Here is a 27,905-nt window from a genome sequence, read left to right on the forward strand (position 1 = left end):
TTAGATGAGGGCACGCAGTCCGGCTGGGGATAACATTGAACCTTTTAGCGCCTTTTTTGTATTTCTTTGTGTTTATTATAATAATATTGTAACGGTGTTTAAAACAGTACCACGCTTGGAAATTCGGATATTTTGAGATTCATCGTCCAGGTAGCAAACTTATTAGTTAAACCGTTTTCCGGAATTCGGATATTTTGGAACTCAGATATTTTTAAACGACACCCGTACAACTCCTCACCCATTTCTACTCCTCGGGATTACCCCTCCCTCAGTCTCATTCCGCTTACCGAATATTTTACCCCGAATGATCCTATAACTTCTCACTCAGTCTCACTCCTCGGGATTACCCCTAGCTTAAGCCCATTCTGATTATCTCTAATTTTACCTCCTCCAATCATCCTATAACTCCTTAATCGGTCTCACTATTGGGGATTACCCCTAGCTCAGTATCATTCTGTTTAACTCTAATTTTACCTCGAATCGTCCTATAACTCCTCATCTGGTCTCACTCCTCGGGATTACCCCACACTCATTCTCATTCTGATTAAAACCCACTTTCCCCCGAATGGTCCCATAGCTGCTCACCCACTCTCACTTCTCGGGATTATCCCCCACTCATTCTCATTTTGCTTACCGCCCATTTTCTCTCGAATATTGCCGTCTCACCCAGTCTTACTGCTCGGGATTATCCCTCATTATGCCTTACTCATTCTGCTTATCGCCCATTTGCCCCCGAATGGTTCCATTTCTGCTCACTTGGTGTCATTCCTCGGTATTACCCCTCACTTATTCTCACTCTGCTTACCACCCATCCAGAGTTCCTAAACAGTGAATAGCCATTTAATGGCTAAACAAGACACTGCTCATAGACGATACAAACACTGCCTAACGGAAGTGAACCACCAGACTTATAGATACTTCGGCCAAAATACTTCATAGATTTCCACATCGTATCAGGGCGTACGTCAGGTCTAATCAAGTTTTGGGCGTAACGTAATCTAGCGTAATAAAACGACCTCTAAAATTCGAAGCGCTAGATTACGTTACGCCCAAAACTTGATTAGACCTGACGCACGCCCTGATACGATGTGGAAATCTATGAAATATTTTGGCATCAATAACCAGAAATATATCAAAGAAATACATGTAGATGAATTAAATGACCACTTCATCTCGCCAACGGGAATGAATCCGGTCGTGAAAGAGAAAACAATTAATACATATGATAATACACCATCTCCACACAGAGATAAATTTTACTTCAGTCACGTCACACCGCAAGAAGTGATTGACTCAATAAAATGCATCAAGACCAAGGCTAGGGGCGTAGATAATATAGGCCACGAAATGCTCATAAAAATTCTCCACCACATCATTTATCCATTGGTGAATATATTTAATTATTCACTGCAACAGTGGACTTAACCAGAAATATGGAAAGGGCCATAGATCGCCCGCTTCCAAAAATCAGACTGGCAAAGGACGTCAGTGACTATCGGCCGATTAGCATCTTATGCATATTGTTAAAAGCTTTAAAATTCATTGTTCACAAGCAGATTACCAACTATCTTACTAAAACAATCTCCTCGATATCCAGCAGTCCGGCTTTAGACCGAGACACAGCACATGCAGTGCATTAACACATGTGACTATTGACATAAAGCAAGCTATGGACAACAAAGAACTGACAGTTCTAGCGTTATTGGGCTTTAGAAAAGCTTTCGACACTGTTGACAGAGACATACTTATATCCAAATTATATAGTTTAAATTTCTCCGCGAGTGCACTCCAGTGGATCTGTTCCTATCTCACCGATCGTCGGCGGTGTGTACTTAATAACAACAATCAATATTCAAATTGGCGTTACGGTTGACGTAGGAATACAACAAGGATCTGTACTGCGCACCCTATTTTTCTCTTTGTATATAAATGGCATAGCTTCCGGATTAAAACACTGTAAATGCCACTAATACCCGAAAACCTACACTCAGAAACACTTCACCTGAATGAAGACTTGATGACCATAGATATATGGAACAAAAATCACGGATTAAAATTACTGTAAACCCATCAAAATCCCAGGCAATAATTATTAGTTACTTTAAAGTACTTTGCAAACTCAATCGAACAGCGTTACCACATTTGTCCTTAGGTGGTATTCCCATACAGTATAGCCAAAATGTAAGAAATCTTGGTGCGTAGCAGGGGGAGAGGTGATACTCCCACGTGGCGCGTCCCAGGTGGCGGATAGGAGGGTCCTAACCGGCTTGCCGGCGGACTTGAGGGAAATGCAACACCTCTCGGGGACCAAACACACACTCCCTCTGGGTGGGGGATGCAGACAAAGAAAATACACCCGGTATCTCCTGCCTGTCGTAATAGGCGAGTAAAAGGGGCGACCTAGGCGCGGATATGGATTGCGGTTTGGTATAATGCGTTGGACCTCCGGTGGATGGGAAGGGTTGAATACATTCACGGGTAATCCCTGCCTGTTGTAGAAGGCGACTTAAAGGGTCATGTGGCCATGGTCCCATCTTTATTTTTTATTATTTTTCCGAGGATCATTTGTAGACCATTTCAAAATTTTTGATGTGCTTGCTGCTCGGAGATGGGCCTCTTACGTCTGCGATCACGCCCAAAAGTCCGCAATTGAGCACCCAGGAATCTTGCGGGTGGGACCGCCATGTACCTTGGCAGTAGTATCCGCCTGACAACACAGGTCCCCGCACAGCCGAATGCCACAAGGACATATTATTTTTTTCTTTTTTCTCTATATTTAGTGTTCTGTACACGCTATGGGGTACATGCTATTGCGGGTGACTGGAGGAAGGGAGTCCTAGTGCTCATTGCCTCAGTCATCCCGTATTAGGTATCGTCCAACATCGGACCCCGGGCAGTACCTGCTACGACCAGGTGGGTATTGCCTTGGCTGCTTGGTTCGGCTACAGAGATCCCTGATCGGAGTGGGTGGCATTCGGGGAGGATGATTTCGGGCATGGCTTCGAAACGAAGTCGCCTCTCTCAAGGTGGTCCCCCAATGAAGTCTTTAACATTTGCTTCCCTCAGAGGTTCAACTCCCTGGGAACATGCGCAGCGTGAAGGAATGGGATCCAGCTTCCCTAGGTTTCGGGTCGCTATCAGAACCTATGGGCATGATTTTAAGCTGGTAAAGTCGATCCTTTTTAGTAGACACATTGAAGGCGTCTACGGCGAACTTGAGGACCTCAAGAAAATGCGCAACGGTAATTTGCTTTTGAAGACTCGTACAGCACTGCAAGCTGATCAGTTGCTTAAGTGCGACCACTTTGGCGAAATCCCCGTCAAAGTGGAGGAGCACAAGTCCTTGAATCTGGTTCGCTGAGTCATCTTTCACCGCGACCTTATTTTGAACACTGACGACGAGTTGATGGAAGATGGCGTGACACACGTCCGGCGCATTACGCGCAAGGTCAACGGTGAAGACGTTGCCACTGGTGCCTTCATTGTCTCTTTCAAGTTGTCAGTATTAGCAGAGAAAGTCAAGGTAACAACTTACCTTTGCGATGTGAGGCCGTACATCCGGCCTCCTCCTATGCGATGCTATCAATGCCAGCTCCTCCGAGCAACGTCGCAAAGAGTAAAAGTTTGAAGGGGAGACCACCCCACCTTCGACCAATCAGAAGTCTGTGGGAAAGCTAAGTCCCCCCCTAAGAGGTCGGCGAAAGCCGTGCCCCAGCCGGCGGAGGCGGCATCGTCGACCAGGGCTGGAAAACAATCTCCCAGCCCGTCTAAACCAGAAAAGAAGGCGGCGAAGAAGAGCGCCATTGCTGAGCGCTCTCGCACTTCCCCTGCGAGGGAGAAATTATGCCCCCATCTGGAGGGTATGAGTCTGCGCCAGGAGGTACTCCTGCTCCAAAACCTGCGCGCTCTCCTCGTAGGGGAACTGCCCGCCCCCGAAAAGCGTCGATGTTCTGGGCGGCATCCCCGCCGTCTGTTGATGACGGGATGGATGTCGCGCTGTCATCTACAACTACGGATGTAGATGTTAGTGTTTAAACTTGCGAACATTTTGTCGCTCATAAGCTAACACTCCTTTTATAGTCCACATTATGGCACTGTTACAGTGGAATTGTAACGGTTATGACAGGCATCTTGCTGAGTTACGTAAGCTCATTAGTGAGTACACAGCGAGTATAGTCTGTATTCAGGAGACCAACTTCAGACCTGGTCATCATACGGTTTGAGAAATTACAGACTATACTCGACAGAATTATATTATGCCCACCGGTTCCTGTAAGGACCCCACTGGAAGCAATTGCGCTAAGGGTACCTCTGCCTGTCATAGCAACATTGTGTAACGTTTATTTTCCACCAGGCCAGCCTCTGAACATAAATGATGTCACTGATCTTACAGATCACCTTCCACCTCCTTTCATCTTGTTGGCAGATTTTAACGCCCATCACCCCATACGGGGCTCTGAGACTCCTTGCCTCTGGAGACGAGAGCTGGAAAGATTAGTAACAGAGCTGGATTTACGTATTTTGAACACAGGGGAACCAACTCACTTTAGTGTACATTACGGCACATATTCTCGCATAGACGTAAGTCTATGCAGCCGAACGTTGGTTCCGCTGTTTCGGTGGAATACACACGATGATCTCTGTGACAATGACCATTTTCCCATCACCCTTACTTTGTTGAAACATAAATCCGTCGAGGCTCCTCCTCGATGGATTCTGAAACATTCTGATTGGCCAAAGTACACATCACTAGCTGTCTCTAATGACGATATCAGTCGGACCGTTGGCGAGGAAATAACTTGCATCACCCAAGTTATTCTTGCTGCTGTTGATGAGTCCACTGCGTCATTCTCGGGGACTCCTCGTTGAAAACTCGTTCCTTGGTGGAACGAAGCAATAGCAGCAGCTATCAAAGACCGCCGTCGAGCTCATAAATGTTACCGTAGACAGCCTATTGTGGCCAACCTGATAACATTTAAACAACTCCGCGCAAAGGCGCGAGTCCTTGTTTGCCAAAGTAAGAAAGCTTCGTGGGAGAGGTATGTGTCGTCTATGACGTCATAAACTCCATCATATCAAGCGTGGACTAAACTTCGACGTATTTCGGGTGTCCATGGATCATCTTCGGTACCGAGAATTTCCATTGCAGGCAATATCGTCACTGAACCACTCGCGATTGCTAACCATCTAGCTCGCCATTTCGCGGATGTGTCTGGCTCTGGGAATTACCACCGTGATTTCCTCACTCTGAAGCGGGAGGCAGAACGTCATCACCTCAGTTTTGCCACTCAGACTCCAGAGGACCATAACGTGCCCTTTACGGAGTGGGAACTACGCAGCGCATTAGCGCTTTGCAAGGATACGTCTCCTGGACCAGACAACATCCATAACCAGATGTTGAAACACCTTAGTGAGGACAGTCTTCTATATCTCCTTCGTGTGTTCAACCGAATCTGCATGGAGGGTGATTATCCGTCTCAGTGGCGAGAGGGCATCGTCATTCCTGTCCTCAAGACTGACAAAGATCCTAAATATGCAGGAGATTACAGACTTGTTTGTCTTACAAGCTGCCTGTGTAAGCTATTTGAGAGGATGGTAAATCGTCGACTTGTGTGGTGTCTGGAGAAACAAGGACTCTTGTCCGAGTATCAGTGTGGTTTTCGAGCTGCTCGATCCACCACTGACTACTTGGTACGCCTCTATCCAGGATGCGTTTTTCCGCAAACAGCATTTGGTAGCAGTTTTCTTTAACTTAGAGAAGGCCTACGACACCACATGGCGATATGGTATCCTTTCAGTCCTGCATCAGTGGAGATTCCGAGGTTACTTGCCAGTATTTATTGCGAAGTTTTTGTCCCTCCGTCTATTCCGTGTCCGAGTAGGGAGTACATATTCGCAATACCACGTTCAAGAAAATGGAGTCCCACAGGAATCGGCTCTTAGTGTCACTCTGTTCGCGATTGCCATAAACGGTATTGTCACTGCTGCAGGTTCATGTGTGGACGATTTTGCTCCGAACTATAGCTCGCGCAGTATGGCAGTCGCAGAGCGACAATTACAGCAAGTTATTAGGAGGGTGGAGCAGTGGACCTTAGAACATGGACTTCGGTTTTCTACCGCAAAGACCTCTGTTGTCCACAGACAAGGACCCTTCGGTTTATCGGAGGCTCTTCCTGTCCGTTGTTGGCCGATATCCAGGTTCAGTCGTTATCTACACGGATGGTTCAAGGACAGAAACGAAGGTGGGCTGTGCGTTCGTTGTCGGCTATGATAGGTTTATTTTTGCTCTCCTGGAAACCTGTAGTGTATACACAGCAGAGCTCTATGCTATCTGCGAAGCTCTGCGGTACGCACTGTCCAATGAGCGCCGACACTTTCTTCCGTGTACTGACTCCTTGAGTTCGGTCCAGTCTATTGATACTTGTTTCCCTCGGCACCCTCTGATTCAGCGGGTCCAGCTGAGACATCTGGTTATGTCCCATTGGGAGATGGAGTGGCAGGCCATTCCCCTTCCCAATAAGCTGAGAGCGATAAAAGGAACAACGAAGGTATGGAGGACTTCCCTTCGGACTTCGCGGAGGGAAGCCGTGGTATTATGTCGTCTTCGGATCGGCCATGGTATCCTGACTCACTCGCATCTTTTGAAAGAAGAATCCCCTCCGGTGTGTACCTGCGGCGACCATCTTACCGTGGTACACATCCTTACGGAGTGTATGGACCTGGTCGATCTTCACCGTAGTCTTAACCTCTCGGGTACTATCTCCCTTATCTTGCGAGATGACGATCAGTCAGCAGACCTCGTCATCCGCTTTATGAGGGATAGTGGACTGTTTAATCGCTTCTAATGATGTCCTCTCTCCTAGTGTATTTGTGTCAATGGCGCTTTTATCCCATTGACTTAATTTTAGTTTGTGTTGCGTATTTTAATGCGTTATTTCAACTTCTAATGTAAATTATGTATATATATCTGTACTACCAGGCAATGCCTTATTCCTTTTTCTCCTGTATTTTTCTTATTTTATTAGAAAATAAGGCATTGCGAATTAGATCCACTGATTGTTTTAATCTCATACTCATTTTCTCATCACCATTATTTAATTCTTGTCTTCTTCTTTTCTAGCCTATTTAAATTCACTGCTGGATATAGGCCTCTTCCGTATGCTTCCATCGTCTTCGGTCTTGAGCCACTTGGAACCAGCGTGTTCCAGCCAACCGCTTTATGTCATCAAGCCATCACTTCTGGGGTCTTCCAATGCCTCTCTTGTGTTCCCATGGTCTCCAGTGAACAATCCTAGAGGTCCACCTGTTGTAGTCTTGTCGAGCTACGTGTCCTACCCATTGCCATTTTAGTCTTGCTACTCTCTCTAGGATGCCTATTACATTCGTTCTTCTCCTGATGTCCTCTGAACGGATTTTATCCCTAAGGCTGATCCCTAGCATCTGTCGTTCCATGGCTCGTTGTGTTTGCTGAAGCTTGCGAGCACTTTCCTTCGTCAGAGTCATAGTTTCCAGACCGTAAATAGTAACTGGCAGCATGCACTTATTCAGGTTAATTGGAACATCCTTGTTGGTCAGGATGAATCTTACTTTTCGGAATGCTATCCAACTCATACCTATTCTGCGAGGAATTTCTGCACGTTGGTTGTCTTTTCCAAGTTTTATCTTGTGTCCAAGATAGATGTACTCATCGACAGCTTCTATATATTGGTTTCCCATTTTAAGTGGTTGACTGTCTAGGCTTAGTATTTACGTTTTATTAATGTTCATTTTCAAACCAATCTTAGCAGAGGCAGTTTTTAATTCTTGGATCATGCTTTCTAGCTCATCTAGATTTTCACTTATGAGCACAATGTCATCGGCAAAATGCAGGTGGTTCAAATATAACCCGTTGATTTTTATTCCTTTATTATCCCAATGAAGGGTTTTGAATACATCTTCCAAGGCAAGGGTAAACAGCTTTGGAGAGATTGTGTCACCTTGTCGAACTCCTTTGCCAACTGGGATTTTACTGGTGATGAGGTCTTCGTCCACTCTGACTACCATTGTTGCTTGATGATAAATGTTTTCCAGGAGCTTTATATAACTTGAGTTTGTCATGGCATTTTGAAGTGCCTTCATGATTGCCCAAATCTCTACTCTTGTCGTGGATACATTTTAAAATTTTAAATATCATATATCATGTCGTCCATCTCGTTCCATTAGGGGCCGATGACCTTCCATGTTAGGCCCCTTAAAACAACAAGCATCATGATCATCGGCAGCAAGAAATCTTGGTATAAGTATTTGACGAACGTCTGTCCTGGACTGCCCAAGCTATATCTGTGTGTAGAAAAATATCCGGAACGCTACACTGTCTCAGTAAATTCACATTCACTTTCCCTTTTAAGCTAAAGAAAATTCTTCTTGAATCACTGGCATTACTTCATTTTGATTATTGCGATAGAAATTACAACAACCTAGGAGTAGACTTGGGAAGGAAATTCCAGTGTGCTCAGAATGCTTGTGTAAGGTTTATCTCTGGACTTCGTTACGCTGACCATGTCACACCATCTTACACACGCCTCGGGTGGCTTCGCCTGCAAAAACGACGCACACTTCATACTCTTTGCTTTTTGCATAATATTCTTAAAACTTCTCAACCAGCCTATCTCCGTGATCGCATCAAGCTCCTCTCCACAGACGATCACAAAAATACCCGATCCTGCAGCACCATGTGTTTATCCCTTCCTGTACAGACGTGCACATTAATGGTGTCCCGACATAAACAATCAACACTGCCCCACTCCAGTACTGAAAAGAAGGGGAGAGAGTGAAGGGGTATTGTTGAAGGCCAATCCAGTACAAAACATTGGGGAAGGGAGTGAAGGGGTAGTGTCGAAGGCACAATGACTCACCTTCTCGCTTAACACATTGCTGCATGGACTGCATGCAGACAGCCCGCTACAAGACTTCGTTGTGATCGAAATGGGCACAGTGGCGGATGTATTGAAGTACAGCATTAGGTTACCTACTCGTCCGGCCCCGCGGTGTACGGGGCAACGCGTCCGGCCGCCCCGGGTTCGATTAATTGTAAATGATTATATCCCTGGCCTGGGGACTGCGTGTTTGTGTCGTCCTTAACGTTTCTCACATTCAACACTCAACACTTCCGCAATTCCAATTACATGCAAGTTCATATATTGTGCAAGTAGGGGCAAAATAACTCTATAGGTCGACGCCCCGAACAAATAGCATTTTAACATTAAAAAAATTAAAAGTAACCTACTCTGATAATTACAGTATTAAGAGGTAAAGGAGGTTTTTAACCGAAAAGTATTTTATACTAGTTAGGAATATTTTGTAGCTGCGTTATATCGGGTTTACCAATCCTTCTTCACCTTGTTCTTGCCATATTTCTTTCCATCTCCAAACTGTCTTTAAGACTCCATGGTATTGCTTGTACTATTGCTTGGGGGACCATGTGAGACTCCCACATGCCATAATACGTCCTCGATTCACCTGTGATAGGAAAGGAGCCATCTTATAACAGTGTTACAGTATAACGCCGGAATACACACACTGTGTATTCAGCACTACCTGTTCACTCCCTTCCCCTCCCTTTCAGTACTGGAGTGGCCTTCAACACTATCCCTTTACTCTCTCCCCTCCTTTTCAGTACTGGAGTGGGGGAGTGTTGATTGTTTATGTCGGGACACCATTAATGTGCGTGCGTGTACACAGAACAGCAATCTACACGAAATCATTCACCGTTACCGCAGCCCGACAATGGAATCTCTTACCAGTGGACGTCAGAAGCATGTCCAGCAGCTCAGCTTTTAAACATGCCTGCGTCGAAATGTATGAATCACAAAGTTTTGACCTGAAAACACCTCCTGCTACCTCCTCTTCATCATTTTTTACATCTTCCTTTCACAGATATTCTTATTCTTCTTACTAACCCTTCTCTCAATTGAAGGCGATATCTTGGTATACTGTAGAAATGTATACATTTTTTATACTTTCTCTTAAGTAGTAGTACTCATTACTCGTATATTTTTCATGTACTCTACATACGATGTGTATTATATAGATGATATGATTTGAATTTTTACGTGTGATTAATTATATTAATGCTGTTACTGTTATTGTTAATGTTATCATATTATTGTCATCAGTAGTTATTATGAACAGTTTTCTAGGTTGACTGGTTAAGTGTAATAAAGGGCGTACATCCCTAACTTTACCAGAATCAATAAAACATATTATTATTATTATTATTATTATTATTATTATTATTATTATTATTATTATTATTATTATTATTATTATTATTATTATTATTATTATTATTATTATTATTATTATTATTATTACTCCAAATGGTCCCTTAACCCACATCCACCCTTACTCCTCGAAAACACATTTGACCGCCAATCGACGCTTATACTAGCAAAGTTAACGTCTTAGCCCTTTCCTGGTACCCCACTACCTTATTTTAAATTAATACAATCAATAAATAAATAGCAAGTCTTCGCAATATAAAAAAAAATGATTTGTCAACAAGTGGTAGGAGGCGATGTGTAAAGTCGTGAGCTGTGTTACAGGGCACGCGTTCGCTCATTTGCGAGCTCTACGTGTTTATTAATTACGTGTGTTTAAAGTATAATTTATTGTCTTCAAATACCATATCCTTAAGCAGACGAATAACAGTTCTACTGGAGCTCTTAAAGAATTTAAACACAGATTTCCCGTTAGTGCGAGACGAGCAGGTCACTCTGCATTTGCTATTCATATTTTGTAAATGGTACGGTTTCACAGCTGACATATCAACAAGTGATGAAATTCAGACTCTATAGATCGTGATGGAGAAGCACCACGGTATATATTACTTAAGGAACTCCACGTGGTTTTCATTGACCCCGAGAAAGCCTTTGACCGTGTTCCTAGGCAGATCGTCTAGACGGTGTTGTGACATCCAAAACATCCCTGAGGGTTATGTAAGGCCGATTCTGGACATGCATGTCCATCCCTCTCCCAAACTGAAAGCCAGTTCTGGTATGTGAAAGCTTTCCTCTTGAAGTCGGTGTGCGTCGCAGTTCGGCACGTAGTCAAATTCTGTTCAACATAATCATGAACTACTTGAGAAAGCGGCTGATGTCAGAACTACAATTTTTTGTTATTTGCATTACGTCCCACTAACTACTATTTTTTTACAGCTTTCGGAGACGCCGAGGTACCGAAATTTAGTCCCGCCGGAGTTCTTTTACATGCCAGAACTACAATAAAAGCGTGATATCGCGTAATGCGAAAAAAACGTCATTACACGACAGGTTTTCTTTTTTTTGCCGGAAGCATTATACATCTCAGAAACTACATCTCTCGGAGGCCACTCTATAATTGGTGAAATTGGAAATTCACAGGAAAATATATGGTTCCACTCATGTGAATGGCATATGATTTAAAAGAAAAACTACGACCACATACACAGGAACAGATAGTTTATTCATGCCGTTCGTAGGAGACGTTTGAAATTCTATGGTAACATCAGTAAAATGGACAATAATAGATTGACTAAAAATCTATTTACTATAATCTATTCGAAGAAGGTAAAAATCAACTGGTTGGAAGAAATTAAGCAGGATTTACAAGAAATAAACGCTATAGATGATACGATAAAAAAATCGTAAAGCATTTGGAACTCTGGTTGAAAATTACACATTCGTAGAAAAATCTAAGAAGACCACCGGGAAAGAGTGGACAGAATAACGCAAAAAGCAACACAGCGAATCCATGAAGAGATTTTGGGAGGAGAAGAATAAGAACAAGAAGGGGAAGCCGCCAGACCAGACTAATAAGTTCAAATACGGTCTTTAATTTGGCATAACGAAGAAATAATAATAATAATAATAATAAAATAATAATAATAATATATTTATTTGTCAGGCTTCCTGGCTGAATGGTCAGCGTACTGAGTGGCCTTCCGTTTTGTTTATGTCATACCGACGCAGACAGATCTTATGGTGACGATGGGATAGGAAAGAGCTAGGAATGAGGAGGAAGTGACCATGAAAATGGAATACCACTGAAAACCATAGTCAATGGTGCCATTAATGGGGTTCGAACCCACTGTTTCCTGAATGCAAGCTGATATCTACGTGTTCCGAGCCATACAGCTATGTTACAGGTGTTTAAGTGATCATAATTAAGGCCACACCGCTTCCTCCCCACTCCCAGCCCTTTCCTATCTTATCGCCGCCGTAAGACCTGTGTCTATGCGACGAAAAAACAGCTCTCACACTGAAATACCCCACAAAGAACTTTGCAATAATTGTTTATATGTATGTTTTAGTTGGTCAGAGCACGTAACAAAATTTTGTCAACGTCTATTCGGTTCATTACACACAACATAAGAATAAGGGACTTGCTACTAGTCAGTACTAGGAAACGGCTCGTTCCAGGGCTAATAATACCAATATTTGACTATGGTGTTGTAGTCTACAATAACTTAAGTTGTTCTCTTAGTTCTAAACTTCAACGAGCACATAATGGCTGCATTTGATTCATTCTGAATGTTTTATTCCATTCCTACATCAACTCATTTCTCCATCAGCTATCTCAGTTAAGATTAGTTGACAGACGTAAATACCATGCCGTTTCGGTTTTTCATAAAATACTTCAAACAGGCAAACCATATTACCTCAGAGTAGATTAAATCTACCTCTCATGTTGAGGTAGAGCACCCTAAAGGTCATCATTACGATCCTTCCTGTCCATTTCCACTCATCGTAGCAGTACGTAAAACAACGCATTTGTATCGGGGACCATACGTTCGACGAATTCTATCCTCGCTGAAATTAGAGACATAATGTAAGTAACCTAAAGCTATTCAGGATAAAGTGCTGGAAGAAGTACCGCATTGATTATAATGAAACTACGATACATCTTCAAAAGTTAGATTATTATATAAATATTTAACCCTTGGGCCATAATGAAGGATACCTACCTTCCTTACCTATTAGCAATTTTCATGAGATCTGTACTTGGATAACCATATGCGGTACTCAATTAAACAAATTAGTAGTATCTAATAACCTACACGTTATTCCCGGATGAACATTTCAACTAGTTCACGCACGTTTAATGATCCATTCTAAAGAATACAACCTCATTTCAACACGTAACAGGCAGCACACTCCCGTTATTTCTGAGCGGCGACTCAATCAGCTGGCGGTATCGGAAACAAGCAACGCTCCTTGACAGCTCTTTGAAACCAAACGCCTGTCCTACTGTATGTTCACGCTCAGCTGGTCACAAGAATGAAATCTTCGACTTAGCAAATAGAATTAAAATACGATATTCCTGACCAAACAGATATGCAGATAGATGTACCGTACTTTTAAAATGTCATTCAATAATTTTACACGTCCCAAATTAACACTTACGTGGATTATCTCACACTTCCCCATCCCAAACACTATACAAATATCTTCATCGGGCTCACATAAAATCCCGGCATCATTACAGGCTTCCAATCACCTGACTGGCAAATCCTATTGCAACTCATACGACAAAATCTAACCTCTTGCCTTCAACTCGACGACTCTCATTGGCAAAAAAGAATGGAATAAAAATCCTTAGAATCTACGACGCATAAATTACGCACAATACTTTAATAATGAACAACTTCTCACAACATGAACACGTAATTTAAAAATTCGATTTTCACAAAAATGACTGACAAACTTTAAAGTTATTTATTTGCCAATCAAACACAGTTTAAACGGACGTAGAATAGCATTCCCCTTCGTGACAAATATTCACTGATCTACATTACTCAACACTACAGCGCGCTTCCACCCGACTGAAACTGGGTAACCACGGATGTCTTGCACCAATTCCATTTTATCAAACAGAAAATGTTTACGTCAAATAAAACATCTTAACTTTACATCACCAAAATATAGGCAATAAATTCACGGAAATGACGATCTACTTTGGACGTGATATCTCTTCGTAACCCTCATTAATAACTTTTTACAACAAGTTACACGGGACAAGGAATGCTTTAATTTTATCAAAGCATAAAATAAAAAAATGACCTCTCGCCATATTTCTGACATTTATGAAACATATGGGTGACAAACTGCGTCATAAATACCCATTACAAATACATATAACTGTGATATCATAAAACAGGTACAAAAAGGCGTTGAGATGGCATACCACCTAACTTAACTGCACGTCAGCACCCATTTTTGGGTTCACCAGCAACCCTGAGATTTTTATTTAGCCATTTTAGTACTTCTGGCTTCACATTTGGTTTTATTCATGTTTTCCTGGAACATAAAGCATTAAAAAATGCTCTTCACTCGGTGTCTTCGCTGATCGCACTCAACTGATTGTATTTGTTACCCACACACGAATTACTTTTTTTACAACACAATATTTACAACTTCACAAATACTACTTCGGTATTCTGACCGTTTTTTATCAGATTACTTCTCCACTTGGAGTCAAGACTCCGGCCACGTCGGCCAAAATCTATGTTTGCTGGACTTAGTCTACTTCTTGACGATCGATTTACTGAACAGTTCAACCCCCTCTCTCGAGCTTCAATAATACAAATGCAGCGGCTTTCAAGATGGCGTCCCCTCTTATTTTATAGATTGTATTCCGTCTCTCAGGCATTTTTCCTTGCCGCCAAGAAAATTTGCGTAATTTTTTCGACTTATTGGAACTGTATTTAAAAGAGTTTTTGCTGTAACCAAGTATTTGCTAACTTGCTATCGACAGTGTTCACGAACATTTATAATTATTCCTTACCAAATTAACTGGTTAAATGACCTTATTTTATAGGCACTATTTTCTGACGACTCGGCGTGTGTAAAATAGACACGCGCGTCCTTCCTGACATATCCACGGAAATGGCTTAACACTCCCAAATCTGTCTTACTAAAGACCAGTTGTCTTACTTATAATTACAGGACCCTCATTATACTGCGTTCACTGCTAATTCTTTTATTTAAATATACTTATTCAACCAAAATTTTCTTCTGTATCCATCCACCTTTGACACGTGCGGATGACGTCACAACTCATAGCGTGAGAAACACAGTAGCCACCTTCTCACCTCGTGTCGCCTCTGCGATATAAATATATATTCAAACTTCTCATTACGACTGACATGGGTCCTCATGTGGTAACTTTAAGATTTAAAATTCTTAGGGCACAAAGGTCATGGGTTCAATATTATATAAATGTAAGATTAGTATCATTACAGTTTAAATATATCAGAATTTAGTTTGTAATCATAGCAAATAATTCATATAATAATTTTAAAACGAGATTTAGCGTTAATCTGAATTGCAATTAAACTATATTTTATGTTAATTTTAAGTGATATTAGAATTACGTTTAATTTTAAATAGTTATAACGTACAATATATTTAGTTTATGCACGTGTATTATTATACGGTTGTCCGACTCGTTGGCTGAATAGTCAGCGTACTGGCCTTCGGTTCAGAGGGTCCCGGGTTCGATTCCTGGCCGGGTTGGGAATTTTAATCTTCATTGGTTAATTCCAGTGGTCTGAGGGCTGGGTGTTTGTGTTGTCCCCAACATTCCTGCAACTCACACACCACACATAATACTATCCTTCACCACAATAACAACCAATTACCTACAAATGGCAGATACCGCCCACCCTCCTCGGAGGGTCTGACTTACAAGGGCTGCACTCGGCTAGAAATAGCCACACGAAATTATTATTATTATTATTATTATTATTATTATTATTATTATTATTATTATTATTATTATTATTATTATTATTATTATTATTATTATTATTATTATTATTATTATTATTATTATTATTATTATTATTATTATTATTATTATTATTATATGGTTTGGCATAATAGCAGGCTTCATTGCCTGAGCCCCGCCATGTACAGAAATGTATAAATAAATAAATACAACCACTACAGCAACACCCAATAGTGAATACACTCCGCCACATAGAGTTGGCGTCAGGAAGGGCATTCGTCGTAAAATCCACATGAAGTGCTGACCTCAATAAATTAGTAAAAAGCTCAGGATTACGGTAGAAAAAGTCACTTTTGGTACTGTGAATTTTTTTACTGTACAACATATGATCATATCCAAATATAGACCCCATAATGAGTTACCACAAACTTTGTGTACAGGACGACGCGCGCTGGTGCGTAAAGACGTCTATGGTATGTCCCGTAATATGAACGAACTTCAAACTTATACCAACTAAAGAGCAACACATATATGTATAGAGAATAACGTATATGTTATAACTTAATAGATGTTCCCTATCCCTAATACATATTTCTTCCATGACTGTGGCGGGGCTCTGTACTCATCGCAACAATATTTCTGTTTCTCGAGACGCGCAAACGCATTTACGTCTAGATGATACTCTTTATAGCCCATGAAACGAAAACATTTGATGTTTCGCGAAGACTGTTCGAATAACGCCAGAAGGTTATTAAATTTCACCATCGTTCTATTGATGAAAATATATCTTAATCGGTCGTCATTACAGAAGTGTGGTGTTACCTCAGCAGTAAACTAGGCAATACGAGTTGAAAATAATTGGACAAATGAAATAATGGTTTACTGTTGAATTCATGTCCTTACAAGCCAAGAATGCCCTCGTACATGTAGACGATAGAGGCTTCCATTTACAGTAACCTCTATAGCGGGCCGTCTTTATCGCGAGGAATTAACCTGGTCCTCATTTCTGATGTAGCGTAAATGAACCTCAAGGTCATGTTTCTTTCCAGTAGTGAAGGTATAATTTCTAAATTGTTCGTCTTACATACTGACGGGAATCGAATCTACGCCCTTGCGGGTGAACTGAGCAAGTCTTTCTTGCCAGTTCGCCAATTCGAATCAGACCAATGCAGGGAGAGACGATTTCATGAAAAATAAAATTAAGACGAGTGAAATACAGACGAATAAAAATAATTATATCGAGGATGGAATGAAAAAACAAGAAAATAAGGCAGAGAAAGGAGGGGACGCAGAGTTAATAAGGAAAAAAAAAGAAACAGAGCGTTTGTGCAATAAAGCTTATCGAACTGCTGCTTATTTCAATGTAATAATACACACAGACACACTGAGTCAGTCATACAGACCGAGCAAGTTGGCTACGCGGTACGAGTCGTATAGCTGTAAACTTGCATTCGCGAGATACTAGGATCGAATCCCAACGTCGCCAGTTCTCAAATGGCTTCCTGTAGTTTCCGATTTCCGCAACAGGCAAATGTCATTGCTGTACCATTAAAGAACAAATTATTTTACTAATGTGTTTCACTTTGGTGAAAACGTACCATTATCGTTAAAAATACGAAAATATGAACAATTTTATGTAACAATGTGCTTAATTCGATTGATGTAGGTTGTACCCTAAATAGAACGCTAGAACATTAGAGGACAAATATATATATAATTCGCTGGGGCCATCAAGGACCACGTTAAGTCTTGTTGCATTTGACACTGAACTTGGCCTTCTTTAGAGCCCAAATTTCCCTCATTCTTTGTGAGTGGGCCTGCTTACGCTCCTCTGTCCAAGGGGCACCGTGTCTTCTCTTCGGTTGCCCGTCTCGGTTTAGCCCGTTCGTCAATATTTTCTTGCGGAAGAGATCTCTGTTAAGGGCGTCTTCAGCTGAGATATGTAGTATTTGCAAGTCTTCTTTGGTATTTCTAAACCAGGGAATTGTGGTTTTGGGGTTTGAATCAAAAAGTGAAAGATTTCTTTAGTTAAATTTCTTCCGTCCATTCTTTTCAGATGACCGTAAAATCGTGCCCGTCTTTTTCTGATTGTGTCGGTAATTTTCTCTATTTTGCTGTAGACTTCCTTGTTGGATCTCTTTTGATGGATTCCATTTCTGTACTTTGCTCCCAAGATTCCTCTCACAATTTTGCGTTCTCTTTTATCCAGTTCTTCAAGGAGTCCTTTGATGGCATTTAGAGACAGGGTTTCGGCTGCATATAGAACTACTGGCTTCAGAACTGTTTCATAGTGACGTATCTTGGTGTTTTGGGAAAGGCATTTTTTGTTGTAGATTGTGCGGTATGTTTGGTAGGCTATTTCAAGTTTGCGTACTCGCTCCTGAAGTGCTTCTTTGTCCAGTCAATTTTTCATTATGATCTCACCCAGGTATTTGAATTTGTCTACTCGGGAGATTTCCCCGTATTTTGTATGGAGTTTTGGTGGAGCCTCTTCGATGTTAGTCATTACTTCTGTTTTCTCAAACAATATCTGCAAACCAGTTTGTTCGGCAATTTCCTTTAAAATTTCAACTTGAGCTATGTCGTTTGAGAGAACAGCAATATCATCGGCAAATGCTAAGCAGTCTGTTGCGATCCCCTTGGATTTGGTTCCTATTCTCAATGGACTGTAGTTGGTTTCCTGCAATCTCACCCGCCAGGTTCTGATGATCTTTTCAAGAACACTGTTGAAGAGTATCGGGGATAGCCCATCACCTTGTCGGACTCCTGTTTTGATGTCAAAGGAATGCGAGAGACATCCGTGGTACTTCACCTTGGATTTTGTATCGGTCAGGGTGGCTCTAATTAGTGCCAGCAGTTTCAAATCAACTCCAAATTTATTTAAGATGTTTAGCAGGACTTCCCGGTCAATAGAGTCGTACGCTTTCTTAAAGTCCACAAAGACAGACACATACTGCTTGGACCTTAGTGTACAATATCTGATGATCGTTTTGAGATTTTGGATCTGTTCAGCTGTTGAGCGACCTTTTCTGAACCCTCCTTGGTATTCACCTATTTGATGTTCGACTTGTACTTACAAACGCTCCAGGATGGCAAGTGATAGAATTCTGTAAGTCTCGGGTAGCAAAGATATTTCTCTGTAGTTGTTGATGTTCTTCATGCTGCCTTTTTTGTGTAATGGATGGATCAAAGCTATTTTCCAATCTTCGGGTAGGGTCTCCTTGTTGGAAATTTCTTCTATTTGCTTTTGCAAGATATCAAGTGATTCCTCTGGGGCATATTTCCATAGTTCTGCTACTACTGAGTCTTCCCCCGGCGCTTTGTTATTTTTGAGACGGACAATGTGGCGCTTGATTTCATCTCTCTCGGGTGGTCTGGAATCTGGGTACCTGAGTAAGGGTTCCTTGGTCTGAATGGCGCTTTGCGGTTTAGAGCAATTAAGTAGATTCTTGAAGTAATCTGCCAGAATGCTGCAATTTTCTTCATTTGACGTCGCCAGTGTGCCGTCCTTTCGCTCAAAGCATAGAGATGGTGGTTTATAGCCAGTGAGTTTGCATTTGAAGGCTCTGTAGTACTCTCTGCTTTCATTCTTCCTAAAGTTTTGTTCTATCTTTTCAATGAGAGATTTTTCGTATTTACGTTTCTCAGTTCTGAACACCCTAGCTGCTTGGGCACGTTAGGTTTTGTAGGTTTCCCAATCATTTTCTGATTTCGTAGAGTATTATTGTTTCCATGCATTGAGTCTTTCTTGGAGGACTGAATCGCAGGTACCATTCCACCAGGCTTGCTTTTTGCTTCTCTTGATTTCTGCAACGTCTTTGGCGGCCTCAACAAGGAGACTTTTGGCGTTCTTAAAGTCACAGTCATTTGGTCTAGCCTTCTTCTGGAACTCCTCGACCCTTTGCCGAAGTTTATCATTGTCGAAGCGTGTGATGTGTTTGGCTGTCTTCCTTGTGTTTGCGGGAATTGGTATGAATTTGATAAGAGACATATAATGATCTGAGGCCACATTGATGCCTTTCTTTACCTTGACATTCATAATCTCAGGGCTGTTTCTCCTGAAGATTGCAACATGATCAATTTGGATCTCTCCGAGAGCTTGGACGGGAGAACGCCAAGTCATTTGCTTTCTAGGTAGATGGCGAAAGTGGGTCGACATGACCTGCAGGTTGTGATTTTCGCAAATGGACACCAGTCTTTTGCCGTTGGGATTGGTTCTTTTGTGAGCATGGTAATTTCCTATAACTTTCTTGTACTCCTGTTCACGACCTAGTTGGGCATTGAAGTCACCCAAAAGAAGCTTGACATGGTGTTTGGGGATTTTGTTTAATTTTTCGTCCAGTAGGTCCCAGAAATTATCAACTTCGTCTGGATCAGACTTGTTCTTATCGTTTGTAGGAGCATGTGCATTAACTAGGGCGTAGGTTTTGTTCGCGCATTTAATTGTGAGTATAGACAATCTGTCATTCACAGGTTCGAAATTTGCAACCGATTTAAGGATCTTGGTTCTAACAGCAAACGCAGTTCCAAGCATCACAGCTCCATTGAGGATTCCTCTTCGCGCTTTGCTCTTGAAAAATCGGTAGCCTTCGGATTCAAAAATCTCTTCATCTGGGTACCTTGTTTCCTGTAGGGCCATTATGGATATCTGTTTGTCGTGAAGAGCTTTGGTGAGGGTTTTCAGCTTGCCAGTTTGTGTAAGTGAATTTATGTTGAAAGTTGCTAGAAAGGTTTTAGATTTTGGCCTGAGTTTTTGACTCTTCGGGGTACACCGAGACGCTCCGACTCGTCTCTTGCATGATGTCGAGTCTCCCCCAGAATCCGAACGGGACTCGTGCGCCGTGGCGTTCACGACGAGGGATTTATCCGAAGATTTACCCCCTGGGGTATGTTTCTTGAAATGTTGTGCCATCATGCTTTTTGACTTGACTTTGCTTCGGACGGGTACCCATCCTTTTACAACTAGGGTTGTTAGCCCTAGAGGTTGCCTCAAGATGTTTTCTGGCTTCTGATCATTTACCAGTCTTCGCCGTAACCCTGGCAAGGGACCAGTTTTTTTTCGCGGTGGTATTATATTTCCCTACTACCCTCTGACTCTGCTGGCGGCAGAGCCAGCGAGCTTCCCCAATTTCAATGGGATGCGCCCGATGGAGGTAGCCGGTAAATCCCCACACGGGCAAATATATATTTTAATTAATATAGAAATCTTTAACAATGTATTATCATAATATATATATTTTGAGAACACTACTATTATCGATGTAGGAGGCACAAGTCCGTTTTGTGATGAAAAAAGTTGACACGGTACTTTGAAGGATAAACAATAAAATATACCTGAACACAACGACTCAATTTGCTCTGTTAAGTATGTGGAAGAATGGAGTGGATAGTAGAGTATAATAAACTGGGCGAGTTGGCCGTGCGCGTAGAGGCGCGCGGCTGTGAGCTTGCATCCGGGTGATAGTAGGTTCGAATCCCACTGTCGGTAGCCCTGAATATGGTTTTCCGTGGTTTCCCATTTTCACACCAGGCAAATGCTGGGGCTGTACCTTAATTAAGACCACGGCCGCTTCCTTCCAACTCCTAGGCCTTTCCTATCCCATCGTCGCCATAAGACCTATCTGTGTCGGTATGACGTAAAGCCCCTAGCAAAAAAAAGAAAAGTGTATAATAATACTGAAAGCTCTTCGTGAATTGACGAACTATTTACGCATACTGCTCATGTTATTTACAAATGAACACCTTCAGCACTACAAACAGTACCTACTAGAAATCTCACTTTATATAGCTCAGTAATAATTTCATTAGCCAAGACTTTGAAAATATTTTTAAAATATAATTAAAACGTAGTACACTCGGCCTCGATTACGTCCTACCCAGTCCCAGCGCTTTCCTATGACATCATCGCCGAAAATCTGTCAGAGTTCGCCCGACGTTAAACCACTACAAAACAAAAACAGAAGAGCGACAGAACACCTATGGACTGAAAGTTTCGGAGTTTAAAATTTGGAAAAGAAAGGGGACCGATTCCAGTATTTCTTTCTCGTTTCACACGCCATAGAGCCTAAAGATTAACGTGTTTACTGTTCTGGGATGAGATAGCATAATACTGACATCATGAATCAAATCATATTTTTAATATTTTCCCGTACTCTACTTGTTCACAGTACACTCTTGTACTATTCCCGTGTGAAGCGTTTCCCAGTAAACGTCATTTATTTTTTATACATAACTTATATTATCTTTATTACTGACTATTTCAAGGTCATATTTTTACGAGTTGCCTCTTGCCACGTGCAACACATCGCTATTTGCACGTAATAAAAAAAAAGAGACTGGCTGTCTAGATCCTCACACCACTGCTTGATGTTATGATCCATGCGTGTTTAATCTGTAGATGAGCAACTGCCATCAAAATTCTCTTTTACATTAGAAATCCGTCGTATCAGTAGTCACTCCCTGATACGCTGTCTTATGGTGAACAAACAATTATTTCTCTATATTATCCAGCACATTTAGACCATAATTCATTTAGGGCAGCGCACCATTTCACCCCATAATCTGCATTTTAATGCTCGCAAGAGGTGGCTCCAGGGTCGCGTAGCTGTTATCTTGCATTCGGGAGGTGGTGGGTGCGAATCCCACTGTCGGTAACCTTGAAGATGGTTTCGTGTGGTTTCCTATTTGAAACCAGGCTGTATCCGAAATAAGGTCGTTTCTCTCCCACTCCTAACCATTTTCTATCCTGTCGTCACCATAAGAACTTCCTGCGTCAGTGCGACGAAGAAAGAAGGAAATTGGCTAGAACCGGCATTTATCTACTCGAAGGTGCACCACCTCCACATGTTGAGGTGTTATTCCTCTTTCGTTCTGGCCTTGTCATGTGTTTCTCCTCTCCCATTATCGCCTTCACTGACCTTGTAGATTACATCTTCCCATCGTCCATTGTTCCTGCATACACTATTCAGACAGATCGTCTCTTTTAACTTCAGTGGAGTCCAAGATCGATATCAGTTTTCATCATCCATTATACGGCTTTGGACCACGAATTCAAATCCATTTCTAAATTGAAACGTAGCCCCTTCGTTTCAATCTTATTGAAAACTACACTCGGGATATATTTTACTTTCATTCGCATCTTCCCTCTAACTTAACCAAATCTGCATACATCAGCTCCTAACGTCCCTCTGCTTGCCTACATTGAGTTCTTCGACACAAATCGGATTTCTACAAGTTCATTTACGTCATCCGCACGAAAAAAGTTTCTGATTTCCTGGCTGTTCAAATTCCCCTATTATTTTAATCGGCATAACCATTCTTCTAAAAACCAAATAAACCCAATGGCGCTACAGCCCTAATGAGTCTTGGCTTACCAAGTGACCGCCGCTCGTCCTGACGGCCTGAAGATTACGAGTGCGAGTGCGACGTATCCTCTCGGCCGTTATTCTTGGCTATCTAGACCAGGGTCGCCATCTCACTGCCAGGTAGCTCCTCATTTGTAATCACTTAGCCTAAATGGAACTGGAACCACCCCTCAGGTCCAGGAAATAAATCCTTCACCCGGATGGAAATCGAAGCCGGAGCTTCCGGATAAGAGGAAGGCATACTACACTTAAACCGCGAGCCAGCTAACTTTTCTGAATTTTTCTCATCGCATTTCTATATCTTCATTTGAGATCATTCATAGTTTTACGTTGACTCTGTCTTCTATTGTTTTTACATTGTGACGAATCATTTCCTTCATTTACTCAGCCTGTCCAGCTCCTTACAGTTTCCTACCAACCTTTTGGCCTTACTTGGTCAACACATATATCTTCAATAACAAGTAATATTTCGACCACTACTGCCGTCATCACGACAACCTGTAACCCAAACTGCACTTGCATTGCAAACACACACACTTCGCGGAGCTGTACCATTGACTAATAGGTGGAGTCCTGCGCGGAAATACGAAATAATATCCGCATCCGCAAAATGGTTATCCGCGGATATTGTAAATATTTAACTACAATATATTACACCAAAGATATTGAAACGGATAAATCTGTTAACATAATACAACAAACGTGACAACTGGCATCAGAACCCCTACAGTCACAGGTTCATGAGGGACTTCCTCTTGCGAAAACTACCGACGTATTGACCTTTGTTCCCTTTTTAAAATGATATTTGTTCGTGGCGTCGACCCCTGTGGATCTTTTGCCACTACTTGCACCATATGATATGAACCTGCGCGTAATTGGAATTGCGGAAGTGTAGAGTGTTTTATATGAGGAAAAGAGCATTAAGGACGACACAATCACCCAGTCTCCAGGCCAGGGGTATTAAACATTTACAATTAAAAGCCCCTGACCCAGCCGGGAATCGAACCTGGGCCCGCCAGGTGACAGGCAGACGCGTTGCCCCCTACACCGCGTGGCCGGACACCTTTGTTCCTTACTTCCATTAAATGAGGACAGGAGTCAGCTAGACTTAAGTCAGATTTATGGTCTCAAGGCTCTTTAAATGGGCCTATCACTATTCTCTCATACCTGTGTCAAGGGTCGCCTAACCACAAGCAAAAATAAGAGTAAATCTGAGTCAAAATCAATAAACGTCATTATTAAGAAATTATCGTCCGCCTCTGTGGTGTAGTGGTTAGTGTGATTAGCTGCCACCCCAGAGGCCCGGGTTCGATTCCCGGCTCTGTCACGAAATTTGAAAAAAAATGTGGTACGAGGGCTGGAACGGGGTCCACTCAGCCTCGGGAGGTCAACTGAGTGGAGGTGGGTTCGATTCCCACCTCAGCCATGCTGGAAGTGGTTTTCTGTGGTTTCCCACTTCTCCTCCAGGCAAATTACGGGATGGTACCTAACTTCAGGCCACGGCCGCTTCCTTCCCTCTTCCTTGCCTATCCTTTCCAATCTTCCCATCCCCCACCAACGCCCCTGTTCAGCTTAGCAGGTGAGGCCGCCTGGGCGAGGTACTGGTCATTCTTCCCAGTTGTATCCCCCGACCCAATGTCTCACGCTCCAGGACACTGCCCTTGAGGCTGAGTCCGAGGGAAAAGCCAACCCTGGAGGGTAAGCAGATTAAGAAAGAAAGATTAAGAAATTATCAACAAGATTATTCGCACTGCCATACAGTTTGTATCGGCCAAGACATTAACTTCGCGGATATCCGTGCAGGGCTCAGCCGCATGTAGTTGCTGCACGCACTATTCAGACAGATCATTTCTCTTAACTTCACTGGAGTCCAAGATCGACGTCATCATCCATTATACAGCTTTGAACCTTGAATTTCAATTCATTTCAAAATGGAATTGTAGCACTCGGGACATAACCCCTATCTCTTCTTCTTTTTTGTTTTTCTGTCATTTTTTCCACACCTGTGGGGTCGCGGGTGCGAACTGTGCCACACATGGGGATTTTTCTCTGTTTTACGGGCTGGATGTCCTTCCTGACGCCAACCCTCCAATCATTTTTGCGTGTTTCTGTGGTGGTTGGAAGTGTCATGTGTTGTCTGAATATGAAGAGGAAAGTGTTGAAACAAACACAAACGCCCAGTCCCGAGCCAGAAGAATTAATAAGAGGCGATGAAAGTCCCCGACCTGGCCAGGAATCGAACCCGAGACCCTCTGAACCGAAGGCCTCAACGCTGACCATTCAGCCAACGAGTAGGACAAATGACCCCTTCGTTTATAACTCAATATTCATTAATATTTTATCATTCTTCCACGAAATTTGGTCTTAAGTATCTATGGTTTTCTGTTTCAGGTGAGCAGTTCACAGTTCCTTTGTCGACGCACTAAAACTCCCGCGCTTGACTACTCTAATACAGCTCTTGTGGCATTCGAAACGGGGCCCAAAGCTGTGCAACCTTATTCAAGCTTTGCAAAGTAAGTACTGTCTCATGTTTTGTCTAAGAATAGATTATTTATGGCGCAGACATCAGTATTCAATCGATTTTTGATCCAGAGACTTAAAAAATATACACGAGAACATTTTAGAACTCACAGCTTTGGGTCTATGGTCGTGAACGTCTATTATTTACCTTTGCTCAAGTTGTTAGACTGAAGAATAAAATACTCACGTGGTATGGACAAGCAGGTGTTAATAGAATACGCAAGAATCTGGAAGATCGAAGAACAAGAAGAGGGACAGGTTTCTTTTTTAAGGCGTGTTGCCTCCGAAGAGGCCTGGTGCAGGTCTTGCGAGCTGTAGCCTATAGGCAACCTGCACGTATATGAGAATGGGGTCCTACCTGTGATAAATTCTAATGCTGATGACGGCACATCGGAATTAACCAATGAAGTTTAAAATCCCCGACCCGGCCGGAAATCGTATCCGGGACCGTCTGGACCAAAGGCCAGTATGCTAACCATTTAGCTATGGAGACGGGCAGAGGGGCAGGTGTAAGCCATAGGGACAAAGTAAGAGCCAGCAACCTAGAGAACTAAATAATAGAAGTACAAAGACAGAACTTAATAGAAATACTTCATCTGCCGATTCACTGAAGGAACGACATCGGGTAAGTATTGTATGCACGAAAACAATTCTTGCTCTCGGAATGTTCCGACATTTTATAATAACGCATAACAAGGAAAGCTATTAGCTTGCATTCGGGAGATAGTGGGTTCGAACCCCCCTGTCGGCAGCCCTGAAAATGATTTTCCGTGGTTTCCCATTTTCAAGCCAGTCAAATGCTGGGGCTGTACCTTAAAAATTAACGTCACGGTCATTTCCTTCCCACTCCTAGCCTTTTCCTAACACATCGTCACGATAAGACCTATCTCTATCGGTGTGACGTAAAGCGACTGTAAAAAGAAATGCAATCTCCACACAGGCCATGAAGGATCCTAGACAACACTAGGTTAGTCGTATACTAATTTTCACTTTAGGAAGAGTGAATCACAGGTGGATGTGCCTCTTCAACAGTACAAGTGGCGTTTCTGAATATCTCGAATCTCTAACGGGCAAGGGAACCCATGCCCTTCCAGATAAACCGTGCACTCTCCTTTACCCCCTCAGCTAGGCAGCTTCTAAAACCTATATATATACTGTAATGTAACTTGTCTTGACTGACTGACTGACTGACTGACTGACTGACTGACTGACTGACTGACTGACTGACTGATTGACTGACTGATTCATCATCGCCGAACTAAAACTACTGGACATAAAGAAATGAAATTTTGAGGATACATTTATATTACAATGTAGGTGCTCGCTAAGGGAGGATTTTCGGATATACCGTCGCTAAAGGGGTGAACAGGGGGGGGGGGGTGAATTTTTGAAATGAGTGTATCTATATCTCAAAACTTTAAAAGTTTACAGATATAAAAATTGGTTTTTAGAATCCTCTTTAAAAATAAGGAAACACGTACTTTTTTGTTTTCAGAACGCAATAAGAGGGGTGAAAAAGTGGTTGAATGCCTTTAATCAGGAAACCGGTACTTATATCTCAGAAACTGAATATATTACAGACCTGAAAATTGGTACTTTTAATCTCTTTTAAAAATATAGAAACACGTATTTTTTGTTTTTTGAAAATCCAATTAACGGGAGGGTGAAAAGGGGGGTGAATTTTTAAAATGAGTGTATCTACATCTTAAAACTTTAAAAGTTTACAGATGTAAAAATTGGTATTTAGAATCTCCTTTTAAAATAAAGAAACACGTATTTTTTGTTTTCGGAAAATCCCAATAGGAGGGGTGAAAAAGGGGTTGAAGGCCTTTAATGAGGATACTTCTATCTCAGAAACTGAAGATATTACAGAACTGAAAATTTGTATATGGGATCTCCTTTAAAAATAAAGAAACACGTATCTTTTTGTTTTTGGAAAATCCAATTAATGGCGGTTAAACAGGAGTGACAATTTGCGGTGAAGTTTTTGAAAGACTATATCTACAGAATATCTGAGAAACGTAAAATGTTACTGACGTAAAGAGTGGTATTTAGAATCTCCTGTAAATGTAAAGAAACATAGGTGATTTGTTTTTGGAAACTCCACTTAAGGCGAACTAAAAAGGGGGTGACATTTTAAAATGAGAATTTCTACAGTATATCTCAAAAAACTTAACAAGTTACAGAAGTGAAAAAGGGTATTTTTTATCTCTGTTAAAAATAAAGAAACATGAATTTTTAGTTTTTGGAAATACCATAGTGTTGAATTATTTT

At 41.9% G+C, this 27,905-nt stretch overlaps 1 protein-coding gene across 1 annotated transcript in view; it reads left to right on the forward strand.

Moving 5' to 3' along the window:
• The window catches only part of LOC136879048 (proton-coupled amino acid transporter-like protein CG1139), a 170,343-nt gene that overhangs the window by 53,607 nt on the left and 88,831 nt on the right, over nt 1–27,905 (forward strand). The window contains exon 5 of the mRNA XM_067152786.2: nt 25,503–25,624. Within this exon, the coding sequence (XP_067008887.2) occupies nt 25,503–25,624 (122 nt within the window). The remainder of the gene's footprint in view (nt 1–25,502; nt 25,625–27,905) is intronic.

This window comes from Anabrus simplex, chromosome 1 (assembly GCF_040414725.1).
Source record: "Anabrus simplex isolate iqAnaSimp1 chromosome 1, ASM4041472v1, whole genome shotgun sequence".
In the NCBI taxonomy this organism is placed as follows: Eukaryota; Metazoa; Arthropoda; class Insecta; order Orthoptera; family Tettigoniidae; genus Anabrus; species Anabrus simplex.